Source organism: the organism of the source record quoted next, unplaced genomic scaffold (assembly GCF_019419815.1).
Source record: "Pyrus x bretschneideri cultivar Hongxiangsu unplaced genomic scaffold, Pyrus_bretschneideri_v1 Contig24, whole genome shotgun sequence".
NCBI lineage: Eukaryota > Viridiplantae > Streptophyta > Magnoliopsida > Rosales > Rosaceae > Pyrus > Pyrus x bretschneideri.
Window position 1 is genome coordinate 3797876 of NW_025999546.1, and position 25351 is coordinate 3823226.

The 25351-nt window shown below is 38.1% G+C and overlaps 4 protein-coding genes across 6 annotated transcripts; 2 read left to right on the forward strand and 2 right to left on the reverse strand.

Moving 5' to 3' along the window:
- Nucleotides 1-1950: 1950 nt before the first annotated feature.
- LOC103952112 (65-kDa microtubule-associated protein 5) lies at nt 1951-6927 on the reverse strand. Its single transcript, XM_009363639.3, has 10 exons — nt 6616-6927; nt 6038-6487; nt 5716-5931; nt 5352-5507; nt 5081-5240; nt 4832-4983; nt 4021-4108; nt 2936-3009; nt 2767-2841; nt 1951-2319 (listed from the first exon to the last, which is right to left on the reverse strand). The coding sequence occupies exons 1-10, from the start codon at nt 6682-6684 to the stop codon at nt 2062-2064; spliced, it is 1698 nt and encodes a 565-aa protein (XP_009361914.2). The 5' UTR covers nt 6685-6927; the 3' UTR covers nt 1951-2061.
- A 1174-nt stretch (nt 6928-8101) lies between these two features.
- On the reverse strand, nt 8102-13931 carry LOC103952115 (ATP-dependent Clp protease proteolytic subunit 3, chloroplastic-like). Its single transcript, XM_009363644.3, has 5 exons — nt 13518-13931; nt 13054-13168; nt 10290-10465; nt 8628-8723; nt 8102-8546 (listed from the first exon to the last, which is right to left on the reverse strand). Exons 1-5 carry the CDS (start codon nt 13815-13817, stop codon nt 8283-8285), a joined length of 951 nt encoding a protein of 316 aa, XP_009361919.1. The 5' UTR covers nt 13818-13931; the 3' UTR covers nt 8102-8282.
- Nucleotides 13932-14422: 491 nt separating this feature from the next.
- On the forward strand, nt 14423-16185 carry LOC103952114 (cysteine proteinase inhibitor 6). Of its 2 annotated transcripts, none has more exons than XR_007259195.1 (3): nt 14423-14776; nt 14859-15345; nt 15395-15915. XR_007259195.1 is itself a non-coding variant. In XM_009363642.2 (3 exons), the coding sequence occupies exons 1-3, from the start codon at nt 14435-14437 to the stop codon at nt 15991-15993; spliced, it is 852 nt and encodes a 283-aa protein (XP_009361917.2). In that variant the 5' UTR covers nt 14423-14434; the 3' UTR covers nt 15994-16185. The 2 variants fall into 2 exon arrangements, 1 of the variants encoding a protein (XP_009361917.2); XM_009363642.2 differs by having other exon boundaries at nt 14859-15230; nt 15856-16185.
- A 4531-nt stretch (nt 16186-20716) lies between these two features.
- On the forward strand, nt 20717-23324 carry LOC103952113 (cysteine proteinase inhibitor A). 2 transcript variants are annotated; one of them, XM_018648642.2, is made up of 3 exons: nt 20717-20884; nt 21484-21685; nt 23055-23324. In XM_018648642.2, exons 1-2 carry the CDS (start codon nt 20783-20785, stop codon nt 21667-21669), a joined length of 288 nt encoding a protein of 95 aa, XP_018504158.1. In that variant the 5' UTR covers nt 20717-20782; the 3' UTR covers nt 21670-21685; nt 23055-23324. The 2 variants fall into 2 exon arrangements, with proteins under 2 accessions (XP_018504158.1, XP_009361915.1); XM_009363640.3 differs by having other exon boundaries at nt 20718-20884; nt 23058-23324.
- Nucleotides 23325-25351: the final 2027 nt, after the last annotated feature.

Genomic DNA, 25351 nt, shown 5'->3' on the forward strand with positions numbered 1-25351 from the left:
CTCAGATTAACCCAAAAATTAAATATTATCTACACCTTCTCACTTCTAATCCGGAATCCTCTTCTTCAGCTTGCTCTACTAAGATCTATTTCGCTTTTAATCGGAAATATGCCACATTTAAAATTTTATCCAAAGGTTAGAAAATTAAAAATTGAAAGGAATAAGAGTTACTTCTTCCGGATTGGTTTAGATAACAAAAATATAATTTTGGTGTTTTCAATTTCACATTCTTTTGTGAGAAGACAATTCAAAATTAAAGATTTCAAGAAACTTATTTCTTACACGTAACACGTTTGAATCATGTTGAATTATTTTCCATTTTGTTTTTCTCTTGGAAATTGTGAGTGATTTTGTTGATTGTAAAGATAATGATCGTCCTTGGTTACAATGTCCAAATTTTAGTTGGAGAAGACGATGACATAAAGCCATTTACAGTGAAATTGCAACCTTCGACAAACCTCTATATTTTTGTAAAGATTTAAGGACTTATCTTTTAGTATCTTTTATCATATACCGTCGTTGCAACCTTAATTGTGAAAACTCAAAAATGCATCCATGTAATTGTCTATAAATCAAAGGATCATAGATTTAGCTTATAGAACTTCACTACAGGAATTTTAAACACTTTGGTTGAACTAATCAAATTTGATTTTCTATTCTTTTGCGCTGATATGGTTTGTGCATTTAGTAGTGTCCATGCGAGGGAATGTAGTATGCAATTCAACTGTACAGCTGAAAAATATTTATATTTCTTGGAAAATATATGCATGGATTGCATGCATAATTTAGCACATCAGCCACACTTCCATTATATAATTTATTTATTTTTTCCAAATTATAAACCAATTCATCAATATCATATATCGACAGATATACTAAGAACTAGTTTGAAAATGTTTTTCACATGATTGAAAGCGCTTTGATAAAATTGATTTTGGGTTTCAGAATCAAAGCACGTTAAATGTTTTTTAGTTTTAAAAACATTTTCATCAAAAACATTTTCAATCATTCTAAGAACAATTTCAAATGAACCCTAACATCAACATTTACAACAAAATTGGCTCTCAATCACCCCAATGAAAGACTTTAACAACCAAAGAAGCCACCTCATGGGCGGCTTTGTTAAACTTTCGAGGGGAGAACCCAAATGCAATGGACTACAAACGGAAAGCTTGTACACGAATGTCACGATCAACTCCTTCGACCAACATCTCCATAGTCTCCCCACATATGCCACTGCCTTTGCATCTGTCTCTACCTCCACGATAGCAAAACCTCGCACCACATAGGCTGTCAAACCCGCACGAAGGTCATTCATAGTTGCAAAAAACAAAAATAAATATTGGAGTCACGATGCAAGAGACTTGCAGCCCAATTGCTTAAGAGTGTTATACATGCGATGTCCTAAAATATGTGTTCGAGTGGCCCTTAAATCCGTATTGCTTGTACACAACAAAGTCACTTTATGATGTAATATTCATTATCTCTCTTTATTGATTCTATCAAAAAAAAATAACTATAGGTTATACATTGCAGATATGGGCTCAATCAAGCTAGGTAGAGTAATGTACGTGCTACCCTTCTTGTGCTTTAAGTCAGAACACTTTCTAATCATAGTTTAGAATAGATTAGAATATCGCTCGAATAATTAGGTTGTGCATTCGGTCTGATGTTTAAACTTTGCCTCCACATTATGTTAGCATTTAATCTCAAATCACCATCTCCATATTTTGTTGATTTCCTTTGGTATGTCACATGTGAGATTTGGCTACAATCATATATTTGATACAATTAGCATCTCGACGGTCAAATGGTAATTATATTAAACACATACATTCATATAAATTATATCTGACCGTTAAATGGTGATTGTATTTAATACATGTAAGTATTGTGATCAATCTCATCCGATGTGTTGGGGTTGTAAATCAAGCCACAAAACCTGGTAGCAAGAACAATGACACTATATTCAAGATCCTTTCGATAACATTGTCGACATGTAGTGAATGGAAGAAAAGAAAAAATCATTTACAAGCTATTAAAAAGCAAGATATGTGCTCTTCAGTTTCTCCGAGATACTGAATCATCCTTGGGAAGAGCAACGTAGTTAATGGGCGTTACGTTATGTGCCCTTCCGCTTTCCTTGCGTTCCTTTCCAGCTGAGACTCCATGACGGCCTAAAGGTGTGCGGCGATTGATTGGTGTGCCAACCATGGTGTTACCACTTGTGCTCTGTCCCAACGGCTTCTTTGTAGAAGGCCTTGAACCAAAGATTGCCTCCTGTTCTGCATTATGTTGTTCTTGAAGCCGTTTTTGCTCCTGTAAAAATTAACCATGGGCCAAATCGTTATTAGCTTTTTCTCCTAATTTCGATTGACATGTCCCGCACAATCCATTAGAGCAGCAGAAACAATGCATTTGCAGAATGAATGGCGATGAATAGCAATAGCATGCATAGCAATTAGGTACACAGTTGGCAATAGATGAATTTTTATCAAGATGATCGATCATATCCAGAAGTCATGACAGAAACACAGATACAAAGAGACTAAAGTCGCCAAATTGACACAGAAAAATGAGATTATATCTATTTTCCCAGTAGCAATTACGCTACATTTAGCATTTTATGCAACAGATTAAACTATAGGATCAGAAGATGGGCAGTGGACATTATTTGCATTGCAGAAAGAATGAAAGTCTGGATGGCAAGGTGTTTCATCTGCATATTAGCGAATGGTTGAGTGAAAGTAGCAAGTCCAGGCATACCCGAGATTTACGCTTCTCCTCCTCTCTCTCCTGTCGTTGTGCAGTGTACTCCTCCAACGTATGTAACAAGGGAACCTGAAATTCATGTAGTTGTTGGACTAAGCACAGCAGATTAAGATAACATAGAACTTCTAAAAACAAAAACATCTAATAAACCATATTGGATTACCTTGTCATATAAGAAAGGGATTCCTTTCTCAATCTCCCAGGCTTTAACTTTGGCAGTCAAATTTTCGATGATAGCTAGTAAAAAAAGTATTTGTTGTCAATAAATAAACTTCCGATAATCACTAACAAGGCTACATATAATAAACACAGAAAGAGAACCAGGCACTGCAAGCACATGGAACTTCATTTCAATATAATTTCAGTTTCATGAAATTGTAGTTCCATAACCAAACAAAAGTGCCTCTTTAAATATTTTTGCTCGAAGGCTCAAACAAACAAAAGTGACTTGCAGATCCAGTTTTAGCAACAATTAACTTCACTCAAACCCAAATAGATCCCGCTCTCGAACTTGGAGTTGCAAGTAGCACAAAATTTCTCTTCTTTATGGAAATTTAGGAGAACAGAATAAAGAGTGTCCAGTTGGTTGCTTCCCCACAAAACCAGGTCTGAGAAGTATGCTTTGTTTCTTCAAAGTGTAGAAATTTCGAGAGATATGAACCAAGGTTTTCAGTCGAGAAGAACAAGATTGCGGAAGTGAAATCCAGTTACACATTTTTCACCTCACAGTGAATGATAATTTGTGAAAACAAGCAAGCATGAATTCTTTTCCTTAATTTTGCTTCTCCGCGGGTCATAAAAGTGAGGTTTTTTTTTTTTTTTTTAAACGAACAAGTATACTCACCATGAATTCTATGCACAAACTATGAGGTATGATGATTATCAAGTAAACTGAACAGATAAATACACAATGCACCTTAAGTATAGAAATAAAAATACAAAAGGATATAAAAAAATGTCAAAGAAATGATACAAAAATATACTTTCAAACAAATTCAGATGCTGTTATGCTACAAATAAACAGTAATACCAAAATTCTGGAGTGAGTCATTGGGAAGTCAAAGTATTCATTACTTCTTATATATGAACCAAGACCCTAAGTTGGCCAATAAAATCATGTAAAAAAAATGGTCAGATAAGCATCTTCAGGGCATAGAGAACAAAGTACAGATAAAAGTGAAAGCACATTTGTCTAACAAGTATTTTATAAGAGATCCAAACTGCTCTAAAACACGATTAAGTGCTCACATGGTATTTTTCCAGCCAGAATCCGGGCTTTCTCAGCACGCTTTAAATTTTTGTGTGCTCCTCTTCCTGCGCTGTAGCGATTTTCATCCTGAAAGAAAAAAAGAATAGAAAATTCAACATAAAGAAAATTTCTTATTTCTTCCTGAATAAGCTCCAATATGCTATAAAGGAAGTCACAAATGATCAGGGACTTAAATAGCCCAAGCAAAATTGTCCATGTATTGAACCTTTCTAAGACCATGCTTTGTTACCTCTTCAATGTGGAATGCCCTTCATCATTACTACTACTAGTACCCTACTCATTTTCAGGCTTCCCTTAACAATTGCTTGTTTAACACAAATCATATCATTATCCACAATACCATATTAGCTTAGTTGAAACTTTGTTATTTTTTTCTTAACTTCTAAATAAATGGAATCGCTTCTCATCCGTTCACAAGTTGTTACAACTGCATCTCAACTTGTCTAAACCAATTCCACCAACATGTTTCTTAGATATACAATAGCTGTACTAAAAAATTATAGCTTAAGGAAATTCTATTCTATAGTTTTCCAACCTTATTGGTATTGTTGACCAGATGATTCTCTAAAACCCGATCTCCACTTCAACCCTCAAGCCACCACAAATCTACAGGTAATTTCTCTTCCATCACACTCTCTGTGGTCTATGCATATGATTAACCCAAAATACCAAATATGATCACTCTTAGTCTTTACTCGTTTAGTCACTTGACCAACAGGTTATATACTCTGAGACCGTTGAAAATAATAGTTCTGAACAAAATGTAAACTGTTATTTTTATACTTTTACCTTTTCATACTCATCAAGCCACTTTTCCTCGTCAGATGCAAACTTGCACTTCTCTACCTTGTCCAAAATATCCTTCCTGCTTAAAGCTTGCTCTTTGGCCCTTAGAATCTGATCATCCATGCTTGAAAGCAGATCAGACAAACTCACACTACCTGTAAATCCATATGCAATCATATTTCACCATCATAATTGAAAAGTTTATTTTAGAGCTATAAACAAGGGACCAAGATTATAGAAGGTTGTTAAGACCAGAATCTATGAGACTGCTGAGGATCTCTCTAGCTGAATCACTATCTACATCCATGTGGACCCCTCTGTAAATTTCTTCCAGCTCACTTTGCCTCTTGAGTACCAACTCCTTCATCTTGCTGGCTTTCAAAACATTCAACCTCTCAACTTCAACCTCAGTCTAGAAACAGTGAATTTCCAGTCAGTCATTACTAACAGAGTCATTAAGATTTGCAGCACAACGTTATTTATGCGAGAAATTTTAATATAAACTGGAGATGATAATTAGCACCTGTTCAATGACATCTAGGGAAAGGCATCCTTGCCTAGACACCTCATCAACTGAGGAAGAAATTATGCTCGTAACATGGTCAAATCTTTTCTGTTCATCAATTGGTGTCTCAATCAGATTCCATAGTTCTATCAGTTTGCTCCCAAGATATTTTAGCTACAACAAAACATATACCAATTGAGTAAGAAGAATTTCGAAAAAAAATGGAAGTGTAACAAAGTTAACTTCCGTGGAAGTACTGGGAAATTAAAGTGCGGAGTTTTACAGACTAATTCAAAAAAGTAATAATACATTGCCAATTCACGTAGGTCACCTTATGTATCAAATAGTTAGTGACAGAGAAAAGAGATCAATATTGAGTTACCTTTTGCAGTCTTTGTTGTTTCTCTTGCTTTAATGAATCAGTCAAAGTCGTCAATCTGGCAAGAGTATCATTACTGATGCTCTTGGACTGAGCGGAGGAATGATCCGTCAAGCTTGGGTGAACTTTGTTGATTGTCTTACAGAAATCAATTGACATTACAACCGAGAGTTCATGGATGATGTTTACATTAGCACTTACTCTCTCTAGACGCAAAACCTGCACAAAGGATCCAGAAAAACCCAATTGCAAACACAAGAGAAATTCAGAACCTGAGTTAAATTGAAGACTATCGGTGAGCCAAAAGCAGAACCCCAAGCATTACCTTCTCTCTTTGAAGCTCCTCAAGTTGTGACTGAAGGTCCCGCAACCTCTTCACACTCAAATCGCGCTCATCAAGTCCTGGATCATCCACATTCCCAGACACGCCAGCCCCGGCTATTTCAGCCGAAATCCTTGCAATCTGGGACAGAACTGCTGAAAACTCCTTGACCCTTTTCTCCTTCTTCAAGATCAATTCGTCCAGAACAGGTTTGAGGGTAGACAATTGATCTTTGAGAGTCCCTCTTCCGCAAGAAAAGGAGTCAACTTCTCCAAGGGCCAAAGCAATGGCCTTGATCTGGGCTTTGCTGTCCGCTAAGTACTGGTGCAATTCGGCACTGTGCTTCCTGGTCATTTCCACCTTCCTCCGGTAAATATCGAGACACTCTTGCTCAAGCTGTAGAAGCATCTTGTCCCTCTGATCGTCACTCTCCCCAATTTCATCCCAAATTATCTGAAAAACTCAAAATCCAAAAAATCCCAATTAAACCCCTTAGTCCTCCGTCGCCGAAAGTACCGAAATTCACCTGGAAAACGAAACGAAAAGAAAACCAGCGAGCGAGAGAGAAAGAGAAATGGAACCTGCAATTCGCGTAGGAGAGAAGCGCAGGTGGTGCGGGAGGGAGAGACGGACGAGGGCTTCGTGGTCATGGTGACTGACGAAACGTTAGGATAGAAGCGGCGTCGTTTTCAAGATTCGAGTAGTAGCAGCACCTGAGAATTGGAGGAGAAAGGCGACGAGCAACACCCTAGAGAGAGAGAGAGAGAGAGAGAAATGTGGTGGCGTTACGATTACGACACCGTTTTCTGGGTTTGATTGACGGAATTGGAATGTGATTAATTGTGAGTTATGAATGCGAGAGAGGGAAATGTTTTTTCGAAAACGGAACTGCGGATTTATCGGATGTTTTGGCGCCAAGAACACTGCCTTTATTTTGACATCCAGCTTTTTTTTCTTTTTTATTTTACCTTTTTTTTCTTTTTCTTTTGGCGTCCATTATTTAAATGGATCTGGGCCTGGACAATGAAAGAAAAAGGCCCAATGTAGAGAATGTGATTGATGGGGGAGAGGTTTAACAACTGAAACAAATTTGAACTTCTTTTTTTTCCGTCTATTGTTATTTGCATTCTGAAAAAGTCATTTTACTCTTCTTTGTACACAAATTTTCTATTGTGTATTTTCAATTTTGGAACAAGCGATCAACATTTATGAGATGTCAATAACAATTCATGTAAAGTAAGACTTAATGAGATATTTTTTTTAGGGTAGCAATTCGAGCACTCTTTTATCAGTAACATGCACTTCAAACCTAAATTTCACCATATATCTGCACTTAAAAAAAGGAGTGCTGAACGTTAAATTAGGAGCGTTAGAATCTTGTTTATCCTAACGATGTTATTCGGTTTTCGTATCGAAACAAGGGTTTGTCAAGTTACTAATGTAAAGTGTGTAATTTCTTATTGTACCAGTTAGTTACCGCACGCTGCTCAGATTATATTTTTAGGTTTTAGCTCAAAGCCCAAATTCAAAGTGATCAACCACGTTAGTCGGATCGAAGCGCAGGCATTGTCATCATGGAGGTTCGTTTGAGATACCACATATGGCAGCACAAGTACAACTTGGTCTTGGTGTTGCATGAAAGGTCTTGCTATCAATCTTCTTGTTGGTAAAGTTCCGGAGGCCGAACTTTTGGCTCCTTATTGCTCGGCTCCTCACGACTACTTAACTACAAATCATAAGCTGACTCGTACACTAAAGTCACTGAAAAAGAATTCAACCAAAAGAGAGAGAAAGAAAAACTCATCCGCTTGTCAAACCGTAATTTGTTCTGTAAACTCAGAGCGATATGGTTGCATACTACGTTGCTAGGTTGGCCTTTTGCATTGCCCGAACAATCATTTCCCACGCTGCTAGATCTGTAGCAGGGGGTGCCATTCGAGAGCCAGATATCGGAATATCGTTAGTTTGGTCTGTTTTTAAAGGAAAACAGACCAACTCTGGCCAAAACTCTGGCCAAAACTCCCCACCACAAACGAGGAGTACACGCTATCGAAAAGATAAAGAGCGGAGAAGCAAATTCTGTTTAACATTTAAATTTGCGCTTTCCGACGGAATAATCTCCGAGCAGATCCTGAATAATCTACTTTCACCATTTGGACAAATGATTTACAAGATTATGAGGTGAGGAGTACAACATAATCAAAATAAACCAAAGGTAAAAAGCACAAGATCAGTCTACCACAATGCCTCATATAGCAGCGGGTGCTTCCTTTTCCCTCTCGTCCCCTCTTTCAGTGTCAGAAATCCTTTGTTCTGAGGGCAAGTTCTTTCTCGATTTCTTGCTCCCTTCAACTTTCCACTGATCCCAGACTCGTGTTCTTGGTGGAGGTGTGAAATCTCCAATGGGTGCAACTAAGCCTGGCTTTCCATCATCGATAACGACATCAATCAACCCATAATCCCTAGCTTCCCAAGGATTCATGAAATTATCACGGTCCGTGTCCTCTTCAATCTGCACCAACAAAGAACTTAAAAACGGAAAGAGATCCTCGCAGAATATTTACTATGGAAGAAATCTAATTTGAAGCCTGACCTGCTCCAAAGGCTTCCCCGTGATTCTTGAGAATATTTTGTTCAATTTAATCTTGTGGTACACCATTTCTCTAATTCGAATACCCATTTCTGTTGCCTGAATTCACATGTAAAAGTTGCGGGATAAAATCATGAATCATCAACAAATGCATTAGCCTTGTAAACGAAAAGAACCATCTATCATATTCAGCCAACATGTATGTGCTCTAGCCAGGTAGAAATGCAATAAAAGGAGGAGATGATTGAAATCCTCCATCGCATAAAAATGCATGCGTCACTATGTTAAAGTTGTAGTACAAAATGTTTAGCCACTGCTATAAATATAAAGGACACCCTAACCCCAAGCCAACAAGGCTCCCTGCTTTGCAAAAGAGGAGGGGGTGAGAGGAACGTTAATAGTATGCAGCCTTACCCTTGCCTTCCAAAGAGGCTGTTTCGACAACTCGAACCATGACCTTTCAGTCACAAGGAGCAACCTTTCTGTTGTGACAAGGCTGAATAGAACTGGTGAGGTGCACAACCTTAAGAATATATCTGCATCATTCCACCTTCCTATAAAGTTGATCGCCTTAAATGACTTCACTGCAGACTTTTCTACGGCAGAGGAAAGTCAACCAACTTATTTTACTTATAAATGATATTAATGATGGTAGTGATCAGCCCTTATTAGGACAATAAATTAGCAACAGTAAACTATTCATCACAAACCACAAGGCTGCCCAAGTCAAAGTTTTGGATCACTGTGATTGCAAAGTGAGGGCTCACCACTCACGATTCCAGAGGCTCACAACAATCTAACAAAAGGTCATGTATTAAGGACTTGACCTTCTGAGCTGCAGAACCTGAGAGAGCTTGTTGAGGGACAAATGATAGCTTATTCTCAAGCACGAGAACTTTATTAGTCAAATGATACATTACTAAAAACTATATCAAAGCCACCAACAGCATGAGAAATGCTAACCATGTAGAAGGCATGGATTGTGGAAATTCTAGAAAGTGGAGAATAGCTAGTTGCCGGAATCTTGGAGTGATATTTCTCTGGGATCTAGTTGGAAGGGAGTTTGTTGTTTGACTCCTCCTTGAGAGATTTTAATTTAATTTGATTTATCCTTTACAGTTCATTGAAATTATGTAACTCAAAAATCGTGTTTCCCCGTGCAATGGGTAATCCTCTATTACTATATAAACTGAAACATATAAGTCAAATTTATAATCAAAAGAGAACTTAGATTCTTCCAAAAGTTAAATTGTTGCAATAATGTTCTGAAAGAAAATGCTTGGCTACCCTCAGAGACTATCAGGCCAAGGTGAGCTAAGTTTGTAAATACAATCTTAAACAATAATGGTCGTCTATAACTTAGTAACAGAAACAGAGGACAGCGCCAATATGCCATGCCTTAAACCATAGACAGACAGGCTTGGGGGGAACTAAGTTTGTAACTACATGATACACAATAAATGGTAATCTATAACTGACTAATAGAAAGACACAACAACATCGATATAAATACATGCAATGGAACTAAGGATAAAGATATTGGTATCAGTGAACAAGCATATTTACAAAAACAATGAAAACACTATGGTAAACAAACAATACTAAATACACCTTAAGAAATTTTATATGGACATCCACAACAATAAGCAGAAAACAAGCACTTACTTTTCCCCCGGCAGTTCCAAGGGGTTGATGGATCATCACTCTTGCATTGGGCATGCAGAATCTCTTTCCTTTTGTGCCAGCAGCAAGAAGAAAGGCCCCCATAGAAGCAGCAAGCCCCAGGCAAACAGTTGAAACATCTGCCTTGCACAATTTCATTGCATCATATATTCCCATTCCTACATGGAGGGGCAGGTTGGTAAGAACACAAAAGAAAAAGGAAGAGAACTATAAAAAGAAAATATACTCAATCCAACTGAAGTCGTATCACAATAACAAAGGAGGGCATGGCTAAGCTGGAGAACAGCTATTCTGCTTTCCAAAAGCAGAAATAGATAGAAAAAAAAATTCATTTGCTTTATTTATTTTAGCAAACCTCATTCAATCTTTTCATTGACATTATCTAGTTAGCACTCTACCCTACTCTTTCCCTTTCTGCAAAAATTTCCCGCCCTCTATGTCATTAAAATTTCAAAATGCATAACAATTGACAAAGAGTTGGACTTGTACATAAAAGAATCATGCGGACTCAAAACAAAACCCAATGGCAAACATATATGGCTCCAATTTTGTTCAATGTTACCAAAAGGACCCAAACGTCAAACCATACATATCTTCTTTGTCCCTCACACTAATCAACTTAAAGTGTCTCTCCTCATACTAGTACTTGTTGGTTTCTTGTGGTGTTGTTTCCTTTTTAATTCATTCCCCTAGCTAATTGTCTTTGTAAATTACACTAATCTTCTTTGCATTGGTTTTTTATAAGAGTATAGAAGATGCCTTCGGAGGAACAGACTCACCTTATCCCCAAGCTAATCATCTTTGGTTTTCTTTGTATTTCCTTAGCATGTCAAGCTCTTGTTTACTATCATCTTTCCATACCTTGATACCAAAATCTAGTCTATTCCCAACCAAACCGAATGCTCACTACACCTTGCTCGCCTACATAAATCTTTTCTACCATGTATTTCAGACAAATATAGATTTCGAAAGCCTGTCGTGTGGTGGTTTACACTGGGAAGAATTGGTTTTAAAAAGTTATACACCATAATACCAATATATTGATTCCACTGCACAAACTATCCACCGTCCATGATCAGTGCTGTTTAAGTTTTTTTTTTTTTTTTTTTTTTTTTTTTCAAACTAAAGATTACCCATGACATCACTGGCTGAGCCGGTTAAAGCTTAGGAGGGTCATATGACCCTTCTCACAATTTTGGAAATGTTGTATTTATACGTGCTAATATGATGTAAATTGGCTTTTATATTTATAGTTAACCTCCTCACAAATGTAATTTGCTCATGGTTGAGGGTCTAACACTTCATTTCATAATTTCATTTTTTGCCTCTTAATCAAATAAAAGGTATTTAATTTCATGTCCTCATACTCATATCCAATTACTTTTGTTCAAAATCGCACAAAAGTGCATAGGCATGATTGCTTTCCGCCATGGTTGGAAACTTGGAATAGTTTTTTATGCTAAATAAGCTCGATTTATCATAATTTTATAGTCACTTAAGATTGAATCTCCTTAACAGAATTTCTGGCTCTATAACTACTTGACGTATCCTTGAAGTTACTTAAAATGAGTATTGAAAAAGTTATAAAAGTTCTCATAGATTGTCCAATTGCAAAATCAATTACCATGCACACACACCCTTGAACTTCCTCGATGGAATTAGTTAAGAAAACTTATGAAATATGCAAAAGCTTGGATTCAATACATAATTGGAAATACACAAGTTTAATAAATAAACAACATAGATAAGTAGGTCTACCCTACTTTTAATTATCAAGTTGTTATTGTTGCATTCAAGAGAAATCAAAGGTACAAACTATTTTAACTGCGCTCTCATACACAGAGTAGAGGAGACAAAAATTATATACAAATGAATGTATGATCCAATCACAGAGTCAAAATTTATCTTCAAAAGGCACACAAATATATATACATTGGCTTATACTCTTATGGCACCATATATGGCAGAAAACTTAGGAGAAACAATTGACACACTTTCATAGTAGGGGAAAAAAAAAAAAAAAAAAACTAAATATAGCTTTTTTAGTAGAATAGGAAAAAGAAATCTAAACAATTTATTGTAGAAAACTCTAAAATCAAAGGAACATAGTGCAATCACTTAATGTCTTCATTCTGAAAGTTTAGTGATTCCATAGGTCTTAACAAAAATCAACAAGCATCCAGATAGCAATCGCTACTTCTTAACTCTCTTTCATTTTTTTTTCTCTTCAAATTTTACGAGAAGAAAAGCTTTGAGCGGATAAAAGAGATAAGAAACAACACAAGGTGACAGCCAAACCATCACACATAGTAAGGCTCAATCCAAAATAATAATTGAATTGATCAACAGCTACATTAAGTAAAATATACATCAAAGCCTATTGTTCGCACTCTTTGGGTATATCCGAATTAATATATTACTTGCTTTACATTAGTGGCTGTATATTCTTCCAGTACTCTCCCTTTAACATTTCCTCATCCAATATGTTGCAAATATAATGCAGTATATGCATGCAATCCCTTGTACTTGATACCAAAGCATCACTTCATGATGCCGTTCTCCTCATTTACTATTTAATTTGCCAATGCTTCAAGTTATATTATAATTGAAAATCGATTTACCTAATTATGTAATAAAAGTATGTCGTTCATTTGTATGTTTTGTTATCAAGGATATATAAGAACCAGAAAGCTATAATTGAGGAGAGATGCCAGGATCCAACATGCCGAATATATTTAAATCATACCAGCAGTAACAGAACCACCAGGCGAATTGATAAACAATTTAATATCCTTTTTCGGGTCCTCGGCATCTAGAAATAGAAGTTGGCTTATGATCAAATCTGCTGTCATGTCATCTACCTGCCCACCGTTAGAAAATGAAGACAAAATTAAATAAAGCAACCGTTCCTAATCATACGTTAAGTCTTCTAGTAACTAAGAAACACAAACAAACACACAGTAATCCCATCAAATGACTAACTTCTAACTTTCAAGTTTCAACAAAAAGAAGAACGTGCAAACTCAAATACAAGTTTAGTCCTTTTGTAAATAAGAAACACAAATACACACACAGTAATCCCATCAAATTTTGAACTACTTAACTTTCAACAAACAGTAAAGAGTCCAAATTTCACAAGTAGCAGCAAAACCCATGTCGAAAATATTCGATGCTGAAGCAAGAAAACCCAAATTAAGAGAGAAAGAGAACCTGAGAACCCAGAAAGATGATTCTTTGACGGAGAAGCATGTTGGTGGTATCGAGCTCTTCGAATCTGGGCAGCCTTGGAGCTGAAGTTGTAGCTGAGGGAAAATCCCAATTGCTCGACAAGGTCAGTCGTGGAGGAGACGAGCTTTTCATGGCCTTTATCACACAGACGCCATTGCTTCTCCGACGGCAATTGATAATACCATTGCTGTTGAGGGCAGTGCCCTTCACAATCGGCGAAATGGGCACTTGGGTTCGTGAAGAACACAGCGGCCTTGAAGCTGTGGCTGCGTACGTCATCATCTATCTCCTCTCTCACTCTCTGTGAGTGTGTTTTCTCTATTCTTAGTCTCTGACCCTCTTTTTCTTTCTCTCTGTTTCTTTTTCTGGGAAAGGTGGGGACGGAAGGAAAAATGAAATAGCTTTTCGACAAAGAGGAGGACAACTGCCAAATCGGCCCTTACAAAGGGCCGACGCCAATGGGCCTGGGCCGGTTCTTGTTATCCGTTTATTGTATCTTTCATCGTATTCGTTCATCTTATTAGTTCATTAATTATTTTGCGATCAGAATTCTTTTAAATTTATTATTAAATACAAACAATATTTGACAAAACTTGATCGCACACTATACAATGTACGGTTAAAATGAATTAATTGCTAGAATCCTCACAAAAGATGTCTGAAGAAGATCCTCATCCCATCTTAAAAGCTCACAGGGTAAGCAAAGATGGAAAGGGATCCCTTCTTTTTAATCCACCAAATTAAAAAAAATCAGACAATTGAAATTTGATCCAACAGTTACAAACAAGAGTTTACATTAAAAATTATAATAATTTTAACCGTTTGATCAAATTTCAATAATCCGGATTCCCTAATTAATCAAATTTCAAATTAGGAAGAAGGATACCTTCCCAGCAAAGATGGTGCAGAGTCGACACGTGTATGACACGTATCATAAAAACCCGATGACCGAAGGAAAAATATCCGAATTTGCAGAGAAACCGTCGAAAAAATCCCCAAACCCAAAAATCCAGATGAAATCGGAATCTTACCTCTCTCTATTAATTGCTCCCTTCTTCTTCCTCCTCCTCGCTTTCCCTTCCACCACCGCAGAAAAATCAACCCGAATTGGCTGCGGCCGCAGTTCCCAACACCGCAAAATGGGCATACTCGGCGGAATCGAAGAATTCCGCGGCGCCCAGAACAGCGCCGAAGTTGAAGACCTCGCTCGCTTCGCCGTCCAAGAACACAATAACAAGGAGGTACTTAGTTTGACCTCCTGACTTTTTCCTTTACCTAATTATGCTACAATTTCGATTAATTAATTGAATTATTATGGTTCAGAATGCCCTGCTCGAATTTGTGAGGGTTGTGAAGGCGAAAGAGCAGGTGGTTGCCGGAACTCTGCACCATCTCACGATCGAGGCGATCGAGGCCGGCAAGAAGACGCTGTACGAAGCGAAGGTGTGGGTGAAGCCTTGGATGGGCTTCAAAGAAGTGCAGGAGTTTAAGCAGGCTGAGGCCGAGGAGACGCCGTTGATTACCCCTGCCGATCTTGGCGCCAAGCAAGGTGGGCATCCTCCTGGGTGGCAATCTGTGCCGCCGCATGACCCGCAGGTGCAGGATGCGGCTAACCACGCTGTTAAGTCCCTCCAGCAGAAGTCTAATTCCTTGTTGCCTTATGAGCTTCAAGAAGTTGTTCACGCCAAGGCTGAGGTTTGTGCCCTTTCATTTTCCTTCTTTTGGTTTTCCACTTTGTAGTATTGGGGTTGGTATTTGTTTGTGTTGAATTGGGTATTCAAATTTATCTGAATAAATTTTTGAGAATTGGGTATTGTGTGTAGTTTTTTGTTGTGTCGAAAGGGATTTTGGAGAATTGGGTATTTGGGGGTTGGTTTGTGCTGAATCAGAGTATGAAAATCGATTTTATTGCATTTCGGAGAATTGAGGATTTCGGGGGTGGTATTTGGTTTTGTTGGAATGGGTGTTCAAGTTCATTGAAATGCAGAGAGGTTTTTCAGTGTGCTCGGAACATGGGGCGGCATGCCAAATGTTATTATACGAGTGGATGGATATTTTTTTTCAAGTGTCCCTCCACTTAGCGTATGTGCTCAGGCTTCGGGCACGCTTTGAAAAATCTCTTTCAAATGCGAGTAGTTGTGTAATGGGACTGTGGAGAATTGAGTAGGAAAAATCTTTTCAACTTCAAATTGTTTTGTATAATGCGGTATGCAAGTCGATTTGTTTGTTCTTCTCTGTTTTGAGGTCTGTTTGACATCATCGTTGGGATCGACGGGATCAATGTATTGATCTGTGTATATGATTAAACTGTGGGGAGCAGGTGATAGAAGAGCTTGCAAAGTTTAACATGCTTCTGAAGGTGAAAAGGGGAAGCAAAGAAGAGAAGTTTAAAGCCGAAGTGCACAAGAATATGGAAGGCGCCTTCAGTCTGAATCATATGGAGGCAGACCACTCCTAAACAAGTAAATAGTTTGTGGTATTGAAATCGTCCGGTACTAACCCGAGTATGTATGCTGCTTTGCTTGCTTTCGGTACATCTTGTATGTCTTGATACCGAAGACTAAGGCGTAGTTGTGTGTCTAGATAATGTGTGTGTTTATAAATGCTAATACTTTCTATGTTCTTAAGCTTTGTTCCAATGTTGCTTTCACTCCAACTCTACACTGGACGTTTGCTGGGATTCTTAACGTCTTTAAGATATCAATTGACTTATGTGCAGACTAAGCTCCGATAAATGTTCGTGTCCGGTATATATGAAAACATCCCTCCTTGAACCTGTTTTGTCCCCCAAGTGATGCTTCATCCCGCCCTGCCTGTTATCAGTCTTATCGGTCAGTTTACAGCTTCCGATTGACAAAATGATCAATTTTCATCTTGTTATTCTTTGGCTTTTCTCATAAGCTCCGGAGTTGTAAGCGTCGTTACGTTCAAAGTTTTATCTGTGTGATGTAAAAGACGTGGTAAATTCAGTTTTTTAAACTTTTTGAAATGTTATTCATCGTTTAACTACCACAACGTCATGATTTTCAATGGATTCTCGAGAAATTAGACCATCTCTAAAGGTGATGTCAAATTTTGAATCTAAAATTTAAAATTTGATGGTTTATATGGCATTTAGACATATTTTCATGTTTTGCTCTCCACCCAATGTATCAAATTAAACTATTATTTTATTACATTACTTTCTTTTTATTTTTTTAGTTTGTCTTATATTTTAAATTATTATTTTATTACATTATGTCAAATTAATGGATTTGTGCGGAATGACGTGGATGGATTTGTGTGGTGCAATGGACGGCGGTGACGACAAACGGTGAGGCTTCGATGCTTTGTGGTCCTCCTCGTCTTCGTAGGCTGCACAGATTGAAGAGGAGGAGGAGGAGTCGGTGGTGGAAAAGGCTAAAATATCCTTAATGCGGTTGGGGGGAGTCATCGATGGTGAGAGTCTGGTCCTTGGGTCCGCCGTGGGCTTGGTGGAGCTTTGACGACAAGCCGCTCAACGATTGTCTTTGCATGGTCACAGACTCACAGACAGAGAAAGACAGAGGGGGAAGAGAAGAGAAAGCGAAAGATAAGAAAGCCGTTCAACAATCAAATAATAAATGACATTTAATAATATGACATTAAAATATTAATAAAAGACATTTAATAATTAGTAAATAAAAAAAAAAGGGAAGCTGCTGTCAAATTTGACAGCAAGTTCCTTTGTTGCCATTCTATGTCATGCCACATAGGATTTAGCATTTCGGTTGAAAACAATTAGTGGATGGTTTTTTTTACTGTTATAGCTTATGTGGACAATTTGAAATTTCCTTTGGAGATGCTCTTAGTATGTAACAATACTCTGGGTACCCTCAAATCTGATGAGTTCAAACTCATCCCTCGATAACTAAAATCCATCGCTAAATCGCCGGAGATTGCTTGAAATCCATCTCTAATCGCTGGAAAATTGAGACGACGATCACTGAGTTATTATGAATCTCTTTGAAAAACGAAGATGAGCTTTTGAGTAAGGTTCGTCCCTAGTTGATCGAACCTGGTCTCAGTGCCGAGGAGAGCCTTGAGAGAAATGGTGAGAACAAGCGTGCTACTATCGGAGGCTCTTAACAGATTGTTTTTCTGAGATTGCCCTAAACTCAATGTGTTAACCAAACGACAGAGCACTTAATGAGACGTTGGTTCAGCTACGTTCTTTTTATGCCTTGAAGATCGAGGCCTTAAAATTACAGATTGCGAAAATTTTAAATAAAGAACGCGAAAAGAAGTAAAACTTGTTTTGATCACTGCATTGCTGAAACAAAATACACTTCTCGAAATGAAATGCATGAACTACAAGAAAAATTACACCACTAATTGAACTATAAAAAAATTACACTTCCAAAATGTTTCGGAAAACTAGTAAAATACAATCTATATGCTAAGTAGTTTTCTCATAGTTCACTTGGCCATAAAGATTAAATTTGAGGAAGGTCCTGAGCTCTGGTTGTATTTATAGGTCCAGATCGTCTCTGGATCTAGGGATTCTAAGCCTATGGATCAATTGATCCGTCCCGTTGAAATTTGATCAACCGGTTATAAATAGGATGAAATTTGATCAAACGGCTACAAACAGGAGGTCCCACTAAAAGTTATAATAATTGTAACTATTGGATCAAATTTCAACGGACCGAATTAATTGATCCCTACGCTCAAGATCCTTAGATCTGGAAATGATCTAGATCCGTATTTATAGGGCATTGTGGATATCCTCTTTGATCTTATTGTCATTTGACATTGGCATTAACTACATTTCATGCAAGGTAGCATGCCTCTGTGCTTTCCGGCACTCGTATGTGGTGAATCTGTCTACTGCCCTCTCAAATAACGTGGTCTTTGTAGATTTAAAAAATGGAGTTTTAACAAAAAATTCACGGTACTGTTCATTTTAACGAAAAACCATATTTTTACACTAAAAAGTCAATCATAGTACTATTCACTTTACCCTTTATTTTGTCCTTATCATTAAAACTCAAAGTTTTCAAGCCCTTTTCATTAGTTTTCCTTTTAAAAAGAGGCAAGATTCCCGAGGTCTGGTCACCTACATAGTGCGCCTGGTCTAGGCAACAAATCTTTGATCTCCGAGAGGGAGGCAGATTGTCTGCCCTCCTATTACCGTGCCCTTATCATCCCCTTCTATTTGTGCGTTCACGGTTAAGTCACATTAACATTTTATATTGATTTTTTAATAGAGATAATAAGACAAAAAGCAATAAGAATATAAAATGTTGATGTGACTTAACCGTGACCGCACAAATAGGAGAGGATGGGAAGGGCACGGTAACAGGAGAGCAGACAATCTACCTCCCTTGGAGAGGGCTGGATCCTTTTCATAAGGATCCTAGGAATTCCGTGATCGTGACTGTTTATCGTACATCTCGCGATCAGAAATCATTTCAAAATTTAAATTTTAAAATTAAATATAAATAATACCTAACAAAAACTGATCGCACAATATACGATGAATGATCACGATCACGGAATTCCTAAACTACATACGAGATTACTCAATGTAAATACGAGATTACTTTTCAAGAATTGGAATTCTATTTTTAACAGTAACTAATACGGTAATACAGTGATACATTACACATTAACAAGACACAAACCACATACAAAAAGTCGTCTTCAAAACTTATAGGGGTGTTTATTGTACATGACTGTCTCAAACTAGACTAGCTGTAGGGACTAAGTTGGACTGGCTTAGACTAGATTAAGCTGGACTGGCTTAGACTAGACTAAACTGGACTAACTTAGTGAAGCGTTTGGTATAGTGTCGGACTAAAAATAAGAATAATAACAAACTATAACATTATATCTTTTAATTCATATCTAATAATATTATACTAATTAATTCTACCTTTTTTATTCTAATAATACTCTCCCTCCCTCTGGAAGCCTCCATCTTTTTCTTCCTCTTTATCTCCTTTGTTCTCTCTGTCCCACGCTCTCAACCACGTATGAAACCTCTCGATCGAGATCCCATCGGACGATCTCTAGTCTGTGAGAGAGCGAAAACCGGTGAAGTTGTGCAGATCGAAGACAAAGGCATCGAGATAGAGAGAGACTGGGGGAGAAAGATTGAAAGAGAGGAGGTTGAGAATCGACAGATCCGAAATGTGTGAGAAATTGGATATAGAGGCATCGGGAGAGAAAGAGACTAGGGGAGAGAAAGATTAAGAGAGACTAAGGACAAGAGAGTCTTCGAGAAGGTGTGAGACGCTGTGGTGGAGGTCGTGGTGGGGTGTGGGTGTGGATGTGGTTTGTTTGCCCCGGGAAAAAGAGTTGCAGAGATGAGGGAGAAGAAACAAGGAGAGGAATGACGAAGAAGGTTCGAGAGATCGGGGAAGGGGAAACACGGGGAAGTGGTGGAGAGCGTTTTCCAAGGTTTTCTCTCCGTCCCACGCTCTCCTTCCTTCCCCTATTTTTCACGTTTTTGTTCGGTGCAAGATTCGAATTGGAGAGAGCTTTCCAAGTCAGTGGATTCAATCGGAGCCGCAAGTCTGTGGAGCAGCAGAACCCGCCTGCAGCGATGCTTGGCGAGCTGACCGGCGACGAGTCGGGGTTTGTGGAGTTAGGGAAGTGAGAGACGGTGATGGCTTGGATTTTTTGGATCCGTTTCTGTCAAACCCAATATTGCAGACTTGGAGATCCTCTGAGATGGAGAATAGGAGATGAGGGAGGAGGAGAGAAGCGAAGCAAGCAACACGAGGTGAAGCCTGAGGCGAAGAACAGAAAGGGAAGTGAAGCGAAGAACAGGAACATGACTACGAATCCCCTAGTTTTTGGTGGCTCTCGCTAAGCCCACCTATCGTAGGATTTAGTCGGCACGAGTCCGGCTTAATCCCATTAAACACAATCCTAATTCACACCAAACACTGGACTACTAATCCTAACTAAGTAGTCAAGTCCAGAGAAACTTAATCCGGCCAAACAAAAGCACCCATAGAATAAGCCTTTCTCGTAACAAAAAAACAATAAACTAACAAAAAGAAAACAAAACCTTACAGAGGAAGCAACGGATAACAAAAAGATTCGCCACGTGTCACGATACCAGAGGATCGACAGGGCGAAATTTCCGTGTCCAGCGCGTCGACGGAGTCTTTGTCCTTGAGAGGGTGTGTATTAATAGCCACAAAACTCTTCTTCTTCTGCAGGCAAAAATCAAATCCACTTCCGAAATACATACAAAGCTCGCCGCAGAATCAAAGATGGCCGCAGTTGGTGCAGTGCGCGATAACCAAGGTTCCGCCAACAGCGTCGAGACCGAAAACCTCGCTCGCTACGCCGTCGATGAACACAACAAGAAGGAGGTACTTCCATTTCCGTACCCTTTTTGTTTCTGATTTAAATTGTGGGTGGTTTTTGATTGATCGGTCATGTTTGCGATGTCGTAGAAGCACTTTCTAGAGAAGCACTTTCCCGATGCTTCTTTATAAAGTGCTTCCAAGTGCTTTTTCAGGGAGGGGAGTCGTTTTGGATTTTGGGTAGTACTACCCACACACCCTTTTTTACTTTACAGACACCCCTCTTACTTTTTCACCGTCGGATTAAATGAATTGAAGAAGATTAAGGGCGAAAATTAATAAGGGGGCGTGGGAGGCAAAAATGGGTGTGGCATTATCCTGGATTTTTTTATTAAAATTTCAATAGTTTTGTAATGAAAGAACTTTTGACATAAGTGCTTATGAGCGAAAGTGATTCCTAGAAAAGATCCGTAACTAAGAAATTGATTGATTAATTGGATAGCTACTGAGTCATAGAAGCAGTTTCTTCATGAAGTGCTTGGATTTTTAAAGAAGTTTATGACTTTCTAATGAAAGAACTTTTGATACAAGTGCTTATGAGCAGAAATGCTTCCTAGAAAAGAGTCCTAATTTATAAATTGATTGATGAATTGAATATTGTGCAGAATGATCTGCTTGAGTTTGTAAGGGTATTGGATGATAAGGTACAAGTGGTTTCGGGCACTATGCATTATCTGAAAATCGAGGCCACCGATGGCGGAAAGAAGAAGGTTTATGAAGCCAAGGTGTGGGTAAAGCCATGGGAGAACTTCAAGCAAGTGCAGGAGTTCAAGCCCGTTTCCGACTCCTAGTTTGTTCGTCTCCAAGGTTGCTGCCCTTTCATTATTTCAAGCTATATAATTACAAGTGTACTGTTTACTTAGTTTTGGAGAATTGGGTATTTGATTTGGAGTAGATTTTGGTTGTTTTGATCTGTCTTTTACTTTTTGGGGTCGATATTGATGGAAGCATATAAGGTGGTAGATTTGGTTTTATGCTGATAATGTCAGGTTCTTTTTTCAACTTTATTATAAGTGATATTTAGAACATTGCTGGAATGATAAACTCTATTTAAGAGATTTAGCGGGGTGTTCGCGGAGAGACTTAAGGGTTTATGGAAACAATTAACATTTACTAAGCTTAATTTCGTTTGCATACGCATGTAATTTGACTGTTTAAGAAAGAGTTTAACATTTCTAAGACTCAATTATAAGCAATATAGGCCAAAAAGTCCAATTTGAATCCCACAATTTGAGGACTCGGACCTTGCTTTCTTATCTTAACCATGTAAATCCACTGAAAGGGAATCCAAACATTAAAAGTATGCATCTTAGGCCATGAATTTTTTTTGGTTGTTTTATTAGTCTTAACGTCATTTTCTCTTCATCTTTGCAAATATTATTTGTCTAAAAAACTGTCATGTCCAAGCTTTCTAAGAATATCATTCAGTCTGGTCGATACAGCCACATCATCTCATCTTGTTCAGTGCTCTTTTGATCCTCGCTGACTGTTGTTAAACATAAAAGAGTAGATAGAATCATTGAAGTTTTATTAAAATTTTCTTCAAAAAAGGATGTTGAAGGCATCAACCAGGTGATGTTTATGAACTCGTATTGCAAATGTCTAGGAGGAGCTTTTATTTCCTTGGGATCCTTTTCTTCTTTGGGTGCAACCTTGAATATACTCCTATTTCTTGACTCTTGGGTAGTTCCTTTCTATTACATTTCCAAATTTATTTTAGTTTCCTCGTAGTAGTGGGCATTTCATGTATTCATAGTTGGGAAGGTCAAGAAGGAGACTGTTTATCTTCTTGTTGAAAAGAAAGGTCTGTAAAGTAACGAAACCATTAAAAATTTAGGGGTTGAGATGCCATATTTGTAGCCTTATAGATGATCGAAGTCCCATTTCAAAACCTTGCAACCAAATGGAACCCCAGTTTTTGAATGGTTCAGACGATTAAAATTCGTATCTTTGTTCTCAAATTTGCATTAAATCTTCGTGTCATGCTCACGAGCTTCCTGGTAATTCAATGAAGTTTGTTTTGTTTATTACAGCTTCTTTTTTTCGTTTCAGATAATTGAGTTTTGTACATTCAACATGTTAGATTCGCTCAAATGCTGTGCTATATATGGTTAACCATTTGCAAGATCGGTTGATTCGAACTTTTGCTTATTTTTACATGTTTTCATTGTGAAAGCAGGGGATAGACGAGAAAGCAAAGTTCAATATGCTTCTATAAGTGCAACAAGGGAGGCAAGGAAGAGAAGTTTAAAGCCGAAGTGCGTAAGAATTAAGAATAATGAAGTTACCTTGAATTTGTGGCATGGCAAATTGTGGTGTATATACATGCTTTGGTTGCTGTTAAGTGTTTCTTCTGTGTCGTAATCAATAACAAAACCTGGTCACTAGTGATGTTGTGTACTCGTTTTTCCAATTTGTATCTATATTATAAGGTATTATAAGTCTATTGCTCATCCTTATTTTCTTCCTTCTTTTCTTTTCCATCCTTTTGCTATTTATTAATTTCAATTGGTAGTGCCAATTAGACCTGGCATTTTAAACCCGACCCAACCCGATCTGTTAAAATGAGTATTCGGGTGAGTGTTTAACGGGTTAGGTGGTTAACGGGTTAACTCGTTAAATAACTGGTCATTTTGGGCGAACCCGCGAAACTCGTTAACACCCATTATTGAGATCTTTTGTGTAATTTCAATAGTCAATAATAGAAGACCCTCACTGTCTCGCACTGCACCCCCTCGAATTTCAGCTCTCCTTCCCCTCTCTCTCCACTGCCGATTCTGACATCAACTGATTTGGGAAGGTGGTCCAGCTCGCAACTTTCGACCCATTTGAGTCGGCCCTGGATGCCCTTAACCAATGCAACTCAGTCTGTGAAGGTAGAGAAAGAAAGCTTGTTTCTTTTAGGGTTTTTGATTGATTTTGTTTCTGTTTGATTATGTAGGTTTGAAAATTTTTATGTTTTTTATCGCTTTTGTTTCTGGTTGACGGGTTGCATTGTGCCGATGGGCTACGTTTTCTTCTTTTTCTGTTACTTGCAACGACAGAGAGAGAGAGAGAGAAGCAGAGTGTCCTTCAGTCTAATGTCTGCAGACTTCTACACTTGTGTTCAACAGGAAGCAACTTATGGTTGTTGAGGGTTTTTCACGGTCGATCGATGATACAAAAAAGGGCTATATTTGATTTGGATGAAATGTAAAAAAAAAAAAAATAAAATAAAAAATTGTTAACGGGTGAAACAGGTAACTTATTAGATTAACGGGTTGGGTTTGGATGATCCATTAGCTTAATGGGTTGGGTTTGGATGACCCGTTAAATTAACGGGTCGGGTTCAACCCGACCCAAACCCAGTAAACCCTACTCGTTTAGAGGTCTAGTGCCAGTACTATAGTTAAGTAGTATTTCACTTCACTTGTAAGTGAGGTTTTAGGTTCGATTCTCGTCAAAGAAGAAGTTGAACCACAGTACTATGAGTGAGCCATTGTAAGGCTTAGTCCATTTCTCTACCCGCTTAGTGTAGATACAGTCGTTTGTTAAAATAAAAATTCGAGTAGGCGGTATGCTATCTTCATTAGGCACTTGTCTCAGGAAGAATCATATATACAGGATGAACTGATCAAGTGACTTTCTGAATTGGTTAAAAAACATCTCGTATGGGCATGCATCATTTAGTTTTAACCTCTCAATCGATCGAGAGGTTCTCGTCATTTCACTCGCACACAAACCCTAAGGCCCTGTTTGGCACACAGTATAAGGCACCAGATAGGACTAATAATACGGTGTACCGTGTTTGGTGACCATTTGGATTAAATAGGCACCGGATTAAATAATCCGGGCCCACCTTTTTTACCCGATGCTTACCCGCTTACTAATACTGTGCAAATGCACGGTATAACTTAGTCGGGCTTCGGTTGGAGAGACCAGTCTTCCATGCCCTCTTTTCCTCTCCAGGCGTTCTCCAGATGCTCTCCAGGCGCTCTCTCTTCCTCTCATCCCAGGTTCGTCTTCTCAACTTCTTCTTCGTTTAAATCATAGTTCGTCTTTTCAAATTTCTTCTTCTAGGATTCCGCCCTCCCTCTATTCTTCCCCCTCCTCCTATTTTTCTTGCAATTTTCTTTCAATTGATTGAATCTAGTTATCATTTTCTCTCTAATTATGCAATTGATTGTGTAATTTTGTGTTTTAATTAGAATTTTAGGGTTTGCTATTGGGGTCGAATTTAGGGTTTGTTGTTGGTGTTGAACTTACAATTTTAATGATTGGGTAGAGTGGGAGTGTGCAGGTTCACTTACCTAAACAAAACTTTGTCTCTGGCGCAACTCCTATTTCACTCGCTGTCTCACAGCCGCAACGCAACCATACGAAAACTTGACCTTGGGTACTGAAACTTGATCTTGGGTACGACGGTGACAACTCTTAACCACACCTGAACTACAAATCTCGTTCCAAATTTTTTTAATTTTTATGTGAATTTTA